This window comes from Manis javanica, chromosome 8 (assembly GCF_040802235.1).
Source record: "Manis javanica isolate MJ-LG chromosome 8, MJ_LKY, whole genome shotgun sequence".
NCBI classification, from domain to species: domain Eukaryota; kingdom Metazoa; phylum Chordata; class Mammalia; order Pholidota; family Manidae; genus Manis; species Manis javanica.
The window spans coordinates 1,497,669-1,509,704 of NC_133163.1; the positions used below are offsets into that span (position 1 = coordinate 1,497,669).

A 12,036-nucleotide genomic window follows, 5' to 3' on the forward strand; every position below is an offset into this window, starting at 1 on the left:
CCCAGCCAGCTACAGCCCAGCCCTGTGCCCCTGTGGAGGCATCTGCCCAGCAGTCCTGTCCATCCAGCAGACCCTGACTGCCATGGAAGTCTGAGACCCCACAGGGCCCAGAGCCGGCCGGGGCTGAGCCACAGGCAGGACCCTGGGTCCCAGGGAGGCCAGAGTGAGTGTCCTGCAGGTCACACCATCAGGGACAGCGGGTGGAAGGGCTCCAGCACTGGAACCGGTCCGGAGCCCCAGCGCCCCGCGGGCTGTGCTGTGGGTGCCACCTAGTGGACACTTGGCTGTGTTCACTAAGAGTGGCGAGGAGCCAGCGGCCAAGCAGGCAATGCGCGGGCCGAGTGAGGGGAGCCCACAGAGCCGGGGCCTCAGCGTCCTCATCACTCAAGGGGACTCCACCCTACTGGGACACCCCGACGTTTATAGGGCCTGGGGCAGGAGCTGCCTGTCTATTCAGGCTCCAGGGCAGTTGGTTCTGATTCCAAGGCATTCCCTGGGGTGGGGTGGCTGCCCCCCTCTGCTGGGGGGAATGCCTGTGAAGAGCTCTGATGAGGCAGGTCCGGGTCAGCCCCCAGCTCTCTGGTTCACCCCTCATCCTGTTTGACAGCCTGTGAATTATGTATCACACTGGTACACAGCTTTTCTGGAAACCACAAACACAGATGCTCTGGAGGTAAGAGACCTCCAGATTTCAGATGCCCATGGGAGCCCTGAGCACAGCTGGCGGGGTGTGGGACAGTGCACGTGCCAAAGACACTGGGGTGGTTCCTCAATAGATTACACCCAGAATCACATGTGACCAGCAGTGCCTCCTGGGTACCCGCACAGGAGGGCTGAAAGAAGGTCTCGGAGAGATGGGCACACCGTGCTCACACAGCAAGATTCACCACAGCCACATGGCATTCTCGACGGATGAGCCTGTCACCCCCATGCGGGGTGCTACCCAGCCTTCCGGACAGGAGTCCTGACACCTGCTACAATGTGGCTGGGCATTGAGGAGGTCAGGCTGAGTGAAGCAGGCAGTCACCAAAGGACAAGTCCTATGTGGTCTCACACGAGGGACCCACAGTGGGCAGGTCCACAGGGACAGAAAGCAGGGGGAGGGGGGCTGCCAGGGGCTGGGCAGTCAGTGTCTAACGGGGACAGGGGTTCAGTTTTAAAAAATGAGACATCTGCGAATGGACGGTGGGGATGTGTGCTGAATACCACTGAGCTGGCACTGAGAAATGGTTAAGATGATGAATTTGCTATGCATTTTAACACAATAAAAAGGAACCATTGACCGCATATTGTAGAAAGCAAAGAACAGTGATACCCTTCCATTATCCTCAAACTCTGAACAAAGCAGTAGATGTGTGGGAGATGGGTTGGGCCTTTGAAGCTGCAGTGGGGTGTCAGGAGGGGACCAGCTGGCCAGGCTGAGGGGCTGCTCCTTCCCACAGGACCCCCCTCAGTGACAGACGCCTCAGTCACCGGTTCCCGCAGTGGCTTCCAGTTCACGGGTGTGTGCACGATCGTCCAGCACGGCATCCCAGGCGGGCGAGCCACGAAGGAAAGTGAGAAATGGTGGGTGGGCACCCCCAAGGAAACGCTGGCCTCCCGGGAGGCTGGGGCCTGCAGGGAGGCCAACCGCGATGGGCCCACGTCCCGTTGTCCGGCACCCAATCTCTCCCACACCAGGCTGGCTGGGGAGGGACAGGAGCGTAGAACAGACGTGGTTTTAGCATGCAGACTGCCCGCGTTCTGGCTGATTGTGCTGCAGACAGCAGCGCCCAGCAAGGGGCTGCCAGACGGGCGGGTCTCTGCTGCTGTGCTGCGCCGGCCCGCCGGGCCCACCCCCCAGGAGACACTGCCCGGACTCCACACCCGAGACCACTGAGCCTTTGAACAGATACTCGCTCCATTCTCTTTTTTTTCTGTTTTTAGGCTTCTTAAAGTGAGTCTCTTGCAAACATGGATTTGGGTCTTGCTTTTGTTTTTTAGACGGCCTAACAATTTCTGTCCCTGGTCGAGGTGTTCAGACCATGGACGCTGCATGTGACTAGTCAGGGCTGAGCCCAAGTGCCACCTTGCCTTTCTCTGTGTCCTGTTCGCTCTTTGCTCCTCCTCTTTCGGCCATGTGTTGAATTAAGCAAGTATTTTTTGAACCTCCCACTTCATCTCCTTTATTTCTAGTTCACCAGTTTTCGCAGATGTGCTCCGGGTCTAATCAAGGACGCACATCGCATTTGGACTATCTTTTGAGGGATGCACAGAGCCCAGCCAGCAGCTTCACGATCAATGGGCATCCCCCCCCCCACGCCCATCTGAGCCTGCCCTCCATGGGCACCGGGATGGGTCCTGCATGGGCCTGGCGCAGCCTCCGGTCCTCTCTGTGCTGTCCTCACACGCTGTTTCCACACCAGTATCAAAACCCCCAAAGCACATTTCTACTTTTTTTGCTTTAAATTGTCGATTGTTAATATTTCAAATACATTTTCATTGGCAAAATGTATGTAAAGTTTATTATTTTAGCTGCTTTAAAGTGTGTAGTTCAGTGGTATTAAAATGTATGTTGTGCGACCTCTACCTCATCATCTTCAGAACCTGACTCCCCAAACCGGAGCCCCATCCCCACTAGGCTGCCTCCCCAGAGCAGGCCCCGCTTCCCCGGGACCCAGATGAGCCCAGAAGCTCCCGCGCAGCTCCACCCAGGCAGCCCCTCTGCGGGTCCCACTCTGCCCATGGGAGCCCGGACCCTGGGCCCGCTCCAGCCCATCTCCTGGCTTTCCAGTACAGATAAGCACCCGCGTCCCTCAAACCGGCCGGTGCCCCACCACACACCCTGGATGCTGCCCTCCAACTCAGTGGGCTCCCAGGCCCCTGGGGTGAGGCAGCCCTGCAGGATCCCTCGACAGCAGGACCCAGGACCCAGGGCCAGACCAGGAATCACACTGCCCCCCCGCAGAGCAGGACAGGCCCCCGGAGGGTGGGGACCATCAGTCCACCCAGGGCCCTGACACACAGGAGCCCATGACAGCGGGAGGGCCCCAGAAGGGGCATTACTGTGGCATTTCAGGGGGTCTGGGACACCACCCCACCCTGGGAGGCACACCGGCACAGGGCTCCCAGCTCGCCGTCAGGTGCCCTGGGCTCAGGCCTGGGGGCCGGTCTGCGCCAGGCTTTGGGTCTGTTTTCCCCTCTGAAACAGGGACGGCCAGGAACGCAGCTTCCAGGGAACTCTATATGCCACACGTGAGACCCGGGTGCTGAGGGCCTGCACAGCCCTGTGGGCACCGCCAGCAGCTGGCAGGACACTGCCCCAGGAGTCCACTCCTCAGAACCATTAACAAGAGGTCCTCTGGTCCAAATATAAAGAGCTTTATTTACCTCTGGCATCAGGAGTACAAAATATAAAACAGAACCCCCCCACCGATGCTGTTCTCCAGCTCCTCAGTGCCCACGCCAGGCCACCGTCTGGGCAAGGCTGCCATCCACTCATGGCCTCAGGCCTCGAACATGGCGCAGCTGGCGCAGAGCACCTTCTCGTGGACGTCACCACAGCTGTGCCACGGTGGGGAGGAGAAAGGAGAGCCTGCATTAGGGGCTGAGGTGGGTGCCCCAGATTCACACATGGAGGCACTCACCCCAGGCCCACCCTGTTCACTGCAGGTCAGCTAAGAGGAGGCCACAGCAGCAGGCCTCACCCCACGGAGGCTCCTTAGAGAAAGGACATGACAAAGGCATGCTGGCAAGCAGCGGTGGCTCGGAACTGGCCTGGACAGAGGCTTCCTTCTGCTTCCAGGACGCCGGCCTGCCGGCCTGTGCCATCTGTCACAGCAGCCCTAGCAGACTGGCACAGGCGAACAGCTCCACTGTGCCAAACCTGGGTTTCAAACAGGACGGAAGCCCCCGCAGAAACTTCCCAGGGGTGTGTTGGGACGTACCAGACCACAGCGGCTCCCATCAGAAGCCCACCAGACGGGTAAAGCCAAGGAAGTTCAGTGACTTGCAGGGGAAATTCACGAGGAGGGGTCCTCACAGGACAGGACACTGGCAACTCGGTACAGAAGCCAAGGAAGGGCGGCTAGTCTAAGATGTGACAGCAAGGAGGTGAGAATGCAGGCCACATGGCACTTTAGACATTCAGCCTGTGGCCTGCCGGCCAGTGGCCACGCTGTGACCCCAAGGACTCCAGGCATGGGCAGGACACTGAGAGCCTGGGCTGTGGTCCCGTTAAAGCGGAGCAGAGGCACAGAACTCAGCCTCCCACCTTCCTGTGCCTGAAGCAGTAGGGGGAGGGACACAAGGCTGTGACCTGGCTTCCACACCTGAGAGACCAGTGGCTCTGAGGCCTAGAGCCAGACTGCAAAAAGGGGGGGAGAGCCCACCCCCTGGCTGTGGCCCCGGGAAAGGGGCATGTGCTGCTCTGACGTTGCAGCCGGAGTCGGGAGGAGGCCTGCCCAGCAAGTCCCGTGGGGACACCTCGGCAGGAGGCGGCCCCAGTGCTCGGGGAGCTGCGGGGTCGGCTCGGAGCTCCAGCTGCCCTCCCTTCCCCCTCAGCCTGCCCTTCCGAGGTCAGCCCCCCTCGAGGGAGGACGCTGGCCAGGCCCAGCTCCTTTCAGTCCACACATAAGCAGGGAGAGAAGAGCCGGCCGATGGAGGCGGGGAGCATCCCCGCTGGGACCTCGCCCACTGCTGCGCCCCGTCCTGCATCTGGTCCCCTCAAGGCCCCGCCAGCCAGCCCGCTGGGGGTGCTCCCGACTTTACGGCGGTCACAGGACTGCTGGGACTAAACTAGTGTGAGGGCTACAGAACCAGCTCCGAGCTCGTCTTATGGGCACTGCCCACCCTCACCCACCAGCCAAGAGTGGCCACGAGTGGGACGTGTGCCCAGCGCCGCGAGCAGGGATGAGACCCAGACAGCTGAAGCACACGCACACACCCAGTGACAGTCTGAGCAGACACAGCCCCTGCTCAAGAGCCCTCAGCCAGCCACACAGACGGGCCCTCAGCGCACCACGCGCTCCTGTTCCATCCCTGCAGAGGAGCGAGCCCCCGAGTCAGTCCCAAGGGGGGGCCTGAAGGACCCAAACATGAGGCTGTTTGGGACAGAAGACCACACCAGGGGTGAAGGGAGCTGCAAGGTCCGGATTTCCTTCAGAAAGGACCACAGCCTTTGGAGCAAAGCACGGCTGGGCGGAGCGCTTCTCCTGGCACCACATGCCCCTGGCAAGGCTGCATGGGCCTGCTCTCCTGACTGCCAGGCCCCCACTCCGGCCCGGGCGCCCCATGGCCCCACGGACTGAGCACTTACTCCACGAGGGCACACGGGGTGCAGGTCACAGCCCCACAGCCGCAGCAGATGCGCACACACCGCCCGCACAGGGCGCGCTCACACTGGCTGCACACCGCCTTCCCGTCCACGGCTCGCACGCACGAGGAGCAGGCTCTGGAGGCCGCCCCAGATGGGTCTGTGAGGAAGACATGCCACCTGTCAGCCCAATGCGGGACACGAAGTACTGGCAGCTTTGGGGCCTCCACCTCCCCCACTGGGGACAGAGAGCCGACGCTCCTTCCTGCATCCGATGCACCACCAGGTCCTCAGGAAAACCCACGACCAGGTACAGCACAGGGACCCACTTCCCCAGGGACAGATCCCAGGCGCCCAGTGAGCACGTGACAGGGTGGTGTCTGTGACTCCAGGCTGAGTGTTCGTCCACCATGGCTGCCTAGACCTCCCGCCACCCCGCCACCAGCTGAGGGAGGATCAGCTGTTCCTGACTCCTATCAGCCTTCATCCTGTGCCAGCACCCATGTCCCCAAGTGTGGTCCCTGTGTCACCAGGTAACAAAGAGGTTCCTGGGCCCCACCCAGTCCTGGGGGTGGGCTTTGAGCCAGCGACACAGGTGACAGGCTGAGACGCACACCAGGCTGCACCCCTGACAGGAGTCTGTGGGCTACAGGTGGGACTCAGGTGGGTTTCTGCTCCTTTTCTGATCCAACAGTTAGAAACTGTTTCACAACTGCCCGACCTGGATGGCGGTGGGGGCAGAGCCTCCTAATGTCAGGGACCCCTGGGCATTCTCCCAGCTCCTCAGACTCGGGTCAGCTCCTTCCACCTGGTAAACCCTCGGGCAGAGCTGGGATGAAGGGAAATGCACATGCCACGTCCATCCCCAGCACACAGCTGGGCAATGCCACTGCCTGCTTCACTTACCAGCTTCCGAGGCCTGGGCTTCGCTCCTGATAAGCCGGCCGTCTGGTCCGATCAGCATCTGACCACGTGCTGCCCGAGCGGCCTCTGTGGGACCGGGCTTCGGGGACTCTGGCAGGTCGACAATGGCACAGCCTTCCTCCCACAAGTGGTCCATGTAGGCCTGAGCTCCTTGAAATAGGAGCTGCTTGGTCTTCTCTGGGGAAGACAACGCATCCATCCTGCTTGAACCCACATGGAAGGCCTCACACAGCCATCCTGTCCTTCGGCCCAGGCGTGGCAAGGCCTCCTCTCTGCTGTATCCAGCCCCCCCAGCCCCCCTGCTCTGGGACGCTGGGTCCCATTCCGCCCCTCCTTACCGGGCTCCCTCTGCGGTCATTCTGCTCATTTTGCACACAGCTTTCGACAGAAGGCCTCCCCTCACCACTCTTACTCTCCTCCCTAGCACCCCGAGAGTCGGCTGCATGTGGCAGAGGAAGCTCTGCACTGTGCAGCATGAATTCAAGTGAGAGGCTCGCACTGGATGCACAACCCCAGGCCGGCGAGTGCCCCCTTCACCTGCTGCAGAGCTGCTGGCAGACATGGCAGCGATCAGCTCCTGACAAAGGTCTCCCAGAACCTCCCAGGCCTCTCTGGATACTGGCACACCCCCACCCCACTCCTGGAGCTGAAGAGGTTGCTCAGCACCTGGAGCATTAGCTTCTCATCCAGCCACAGGTCAGGCAAGATCTAATGCCCAGTGCCAGCCCAAAAATGCTTTGTGGTTTTCTGCCTTGTCTCAACAGAGCTGGGGGCAGATCCTAGAAGCTGCTGGTTTGACAACAGGAAATCGACAGGAACAAGAGTTATCCGGGTACTGCAGGATGGATGAAGACAGCTTCACCATACCCAACTTCTCCTCCTCCGGTACCTGCTCCCCTTAATAGGATGGAAATTGGGGGTGGGGGAGGTACGTGGTGAGGCTAATGCTTTTCTTTAAGGACTTTTGGTCCATTTAAGGTAAAGGGGCTGGGTGATGACGTGGGCTTGGAATTCGTTACACACTGACTTCAAACTGGGCGTCCTGCCTTTATTACAAAATGCCCAAGATGCACTCACTCCTCCCCAATTGGGTCCTGCAAGTGACAATCCCTTGCAAACACTCCAGGGTGGGCAGTCAAGGGAGAGGTAAAGAGCTAGACTGACTCAATCTCTATTTGCTTTTACTTCTTCTTTCTGCCGGCAGTGTTTATATTTTTTAAATGTCCTGATGGGGCACACACTTGCAGATTGGCCACAGTCCCCACTGTCCCCACAGCTTCAGCACTTTATCACCTGCAGCTCGGCTTTGCCATTTGCAACCTTAGTGCTCAAGGAAAAGAAGGGCCAGGCAGCTGCTGCCGGAGGGGTGGGAGCGGCAGGAGGAAGAGCCAGGGTACCCGGAGCTGCGGACACCCACGTTATTTTCTACTACAGGAGTAAACCTCATGCCTCCAACCGCCAAGTAAGGTAAGCTCCCCTTGGGGCTGCCGCAGGGTATTAAGCCCACCCAAACAATGACCAACAGTATCAATGCACCTAAAAATCTGCACCAGAAAGCCAGACGAAAATTCTTCTTGAACTGACCTGGCCAGTCCAGCCACACGGAGTCCTACTGCACTTTCCTGGTTCCTGACCTTTGCATATGCTCCTCCCTCTGTCTGGAATTCCCTTCCTCTCCCTCTCCCTGCCTGCTTAACTCCTACTCACCCTGCAGGATTTGGCTTGAACTCCGTTCCTCCGACACCTCTGACACCCCTGCAGGTGGTCCTGCAGCGACCAGTGCCTGCCCGAATCACCTCTGGAGATTCTTTCTCCTGCTGGTCCCCCACAAGACCAGGGAGCTCCCGGAAGGCAGGGTGTCCCGCGCAGCCGCAGTGCCTGACAAGGAGGGCGCGCTCCACAAATATCCCTTGGGTGAGAGTGGGTACTTATGCCGGCTCACTGCGCCCGGGACTTCCCACTCCACGACCTCTCGCTGGGCCTGAGGTACTCTAGTGCTAGTTAGACCAAGGCTAGTCACCGGCGGCCCTCGCAGGGCAGAGCCGCTCACCGGGGAATGGAGGGGCAGGAACGCTTCTTGCAGGTTGTGGCTAGCGCAGGTGGACATGGACGCATGCACTGTTCCAAATCCCGGCGGCCGGCTGGTCCCCTCGGATTCCCCGTCCCCGCGGCCTCCCCGCTCCCGGGGGGTGCGGCCTGTGGAGACCGCAAGCCCTTCTGCGTTGTGGGGAGAAAGCCCACCCCTCACTCACCGAAGATCTCCCGCGTGTAGCGCTCGGCGCACACGCCGCGGCTCAGCTCCCTCCGTCCCACGCGGACCTTCAACTGCAGCGGGGCCGCGTCCGCGAAGGGGCAGCCCCGCTTGGGCATGGCCGCGGGCCCTGTACGGCGCAGCTTGGCGCGCCAGGCCGAGCCTTGTGACGTCACAGTCGCGCGCCAATCCCTCCGCGGGGCGGGGGCGGGGCTCGTATGCCGCGCGACCTGTGATAGGTCAAGAGCGAGAGCTGGGTGGAGCTCATGCTCCCGGGGGCGGGACTCCGTGGCGCGGGAAACGAGGGCGGGGCGAGGCTGCAGCGTGGTGCGGTATAGGCCGAGGCTGCGCTGGGGGCGGGCCTTGCGTGAGACGTGCCGCGCGATAGGTAGAGGTCATCGTCGAGTAGGGATTTGGCGCGGCGCAGGCGGGGGCTGCGCGGTGGCCGGGCGGGACCCTGCGTGTGGTGCGCGCGAGGGGCGGGGGTTTCGGCATTTTTTGTTTGGTCCCTGAAGAACTGTGGGAACTGCTTCTGTCTCCTCATTTACGTCCAAGTTCCAAGATGACTCTTAGCTTTAACTCCTAGCTTTAACTTGGACGAGGAGGGTGACGCAAACGCGCCGAAACGTCACCGACGGCGTCCCTGACCCTGCTGCGTCTTTGGAGTCTGACGTCACGGTCGGCCTCCGCGACGGCTGGGGGTGGGCGTTCCCGACGGAGCCGCGGGGACAGAGAGCCATGGGCTCGGTCGCAGCGGGCCGCGGGGGTCCCAGGAACCCGCTGCGCTGCCCCCTGGGCGTCCGGTGACAAAGGCCGACTTCCTCCAGCTCGTGCGCCGTCCCCAGGTTTGCGGTGACGGAAGCCGAGTTCCGGCCGTGTGGGCCACGGCACTCAGTGCGGGCGCTCCCCCCGCGGAGCGGGGCCCCTTCCTGTCGGGCGCCCTGCGGTCTGTGCCGGGGGCCGCCTTCCAGGCATGTGCTGTTTTAGGGACACGGCTTGAAGACCTCACAGTTCTAGTCACATTCGGTTCCTTTTCTCCCAGAAGTAGATGAAATTCGCAGGAATGTTTTTAATAGTACGAGTCTTTGGACATTTTTGAAGATTGGTGTTCAGATTTCAAACTGCCTTAGAATCTTTTAAGAGTAGTGTTAACCTTACAAATAAAGCAGTTGTTAACCTTAAACGTAAAACTTGTCAGTTATTCTACCAGCAAAAATGTTTTTTTTTCTTTTAAGTACAGTTGAAGACAAGCCATAGCAAAAGCTCAGGCAGGACCCCTCCGTCGCAGGGAGGCTCTTTACAGAGGAAAGGTCGGGAGGACTGCTCTAAACTAAAAGCTCATTGGAGGAAACCGAAAGTCCCACGTGTCGTGGCTTCTCATTGGCCGAGTGTAGAGCCTCAGCTGCTGCGGGGGAAGTCGCCGCTAAAGCTTTGTGGGCGCCAGAGCTCCCCCTGCCGGCCTCTCCCTGCCAGGTCAGGGAGGCCCCCTCAGTCTTTGCGGCCTTTGGGGGTGGCGGTGAGTGGAGCCAACAAGGCCCCTGCCCAACGGCGGGACAAGGAAGGGGGCGAACAAGTGCTGTGCACGTAGAGTGAGGAGGCTGCCCGCCCTGGGCGGGGGTCACCCCAGGAGAGCTCACTGGCCGGACACTGAGGTCACGTGAAGCATTTGCAGAACAGCATGTGACCCCAGAAAGCTGGACGTTCTGGAAGTGACTGTTGGTGGGATCGGGGAAGGAACACACTTTGTCTTCCAAGGAGGGCAGCACACTTCCCCCGCTGGCAAATTGGCAGGAAACACATTCCCTAAGACGTTCACAGTTACCCCAGGGTGCTACCGTTTTGGGTAATTATTGTCTGAGCTGCTCCAAAGGCCTGCGATGCGGCTGCATTGCTTTCAGTAACTTTTAAGTTGGGGTATAGTTTACTTACGTATTTATACACTGGAACGTCCAGATGGTAAATGAACAGTTCCAAGCATTGCGACAAGTACACATGCCTAGGTGACCAGAAGCAACCATTTCTCTGCTTTCTGTCCTGAGAGGGCAGCGTTACTGTTCTGGAACCTCACACACGGACTCAGTGTGCACACACATGTGCACTTTTGTGTCTGCCTCTTCTCCCAGCACGTGGACTTCGAGACCAGCTAAGTTCTTGCACCCCTCAGTGGTGCTGAGTGGATGGACCCGTTTGTTCACCAGTCCAGGGACAACTGGGCTAGTGCCAGCTTTGGCTGTGACGAAGGCAGCTGCTCTGAAAGGCCTTTTCTGGACACTCATGTTCATTTATTGGGTCAGTGCCTAGGAATGGAATGGCTGGGCTGTAGTGTGAATGCTTAACTTCTGAGGAAACTGGCAGCTTTCCAGACTGCGTGGAAAAACACATTTTATCAAACAATGTCACCAAACCACTTATTTGTCTTTTACTCACGGATGGAGCTGAGATCACTGAGCTCAGCCACACTGGGGCTCTTAGGAGAACAACTTATTTTCATTACTCAGACCCTCAAAACATCTGACACTGAAGAAAAGGGGGTAGTTTGCAGTGACCCATGCTTCTGAGGACTGAGCCTCCCATCCCTGAGAACGAGACAGCGGGTACCAGGGAAGCTCGTGTCCTTTCACCCTGCCACACCTCTGCAGATACCCAGTGGCGTTGCCTGGGGCGCCTTCTCAAGATCTTGTCTTGAGATGGAAGAAACACAGTAACTTGTGTTCAAGTGGAGGATCTGGCGGTCCCTATAAGATAGAGTTTCAAAAACCTTGTTTGCGGCTAATTTAAACCGCAGGTTAACCTTGCAAAGTCAGAGTTGTAGCTGTTATGCAGAATGAAATGACTTCTTTTTGGAAAAATGCCTCTGGCTGACTGTCAAAAGTGTCGCTCTGTCGCTGTAACGAGGCATTACCAGACGGTCATCCCAGAGGAGAAGCACGGCTCCCTTGGGGAGCCGTGTGGAATGTGGGGGTCCTGTGCTGCCAAGAGGGGGATTCCTCCTCCTTTAAGAACTTACCCTGCCTCAGGGCTCTCTCCTGTCCCGCTTGCTATATCATGGGAGAAAATAATTCTCAAAAACCCCAACGAACAGTTTCTGCTGGTGCCTCTCACCTGTGGTCCCAAGAGGCTGTGCTGCCGAGTGCCTGGAAGGCCCAAGGAAGCGAGTGCATAATGTGTTTCCCTGACGTCCTTCAGATCTCCGAAGGTCCTTCCTGGCACTGTTTGGAACAGTCTGCTAGTGTGTGTAAAGTCACAGGAGTTTCAGAATCCGGCCCGCTCGCCCCGTATGCTGTCAAGGGATTAGTGTTTCCACAGTGTGAACTGGCCCCGCCCGAGCCCGGGGAACCTTCCTGGGTCAGCGGGGTCCGTGGGAAGCAAGCCTAGTTGGCACTTGGCCCATTTCAGTGAATCCGGCCCATGGTCTCAGCACTAAAAAGCCAGGATTTAACCCTGGCAGCTCCCAGTCTCTCCACCGAATTCCTTCCTTCTCTGAAATACTGGCAGTTGTTTTTCTAAATTTATCCCAGACTCTACAGAGTTGTTTACGGAGGCCACTCAGCTTCCAGTTGAGATGGCA

At 59.0% G+C, this 12,036-nt stretch overlaps 1 protein-coding gene across 3 annotated transcripts; it reads right to left on the reverse strand.

Moving 5' to 3' along the window:
• Window positions 1-3,344: 3,344 nt before the first annotated feature.
• SIVA1 (SIVA1 apoptosis inducing factor) lies at window positions 3,345-8,636 on the reverse strand. Of its 3 annotated transcripts, XR_005054002.2 has the most exons (5): window positions 8,470-8,634; window positions 6,200-6,394; window positions 5,297-5,453; window positions 3,927-4,071; window positions 3,345-3,543 (listed from the first exon to the last, which is right to left on the reverse strand). XR_005054002.2 is itself a non-coding variant. In XM_017660868.3 (4 exons), the coding sequence occupies exons 1-4, from the start codon at window positions 8,585-8,587 to the stop codon at window positions 3,486-3,488; spliced, it is 528 nt and encodes a 175-aa protein (XP_017516357.2). In that variant the 5' UTR covers window positions 8,588-8,632; the 3' UTR covers window positions 3,345-3,485. The 3 variants fall into 3 exon arrangements, 2 of the variants coding, with proteins under 2 accessions (XP_017516357.2, XP_017516358.1); XM_017660868.3 differs by lacking the exon at window positions 3,927-4,071 and having other exon boundaries at window positions 8,470-8,632; XM_017660869.3 differs by lacking the exons at window positions 3,345-3,543; window positions 3,927-4,071 and adding an exon at window positions 7,925-8,126 and having other exon boundaries at window positions 8,470-8,636.
• Window positions 8,637-12,036: the final 3,400 nt, after the last annotated feature.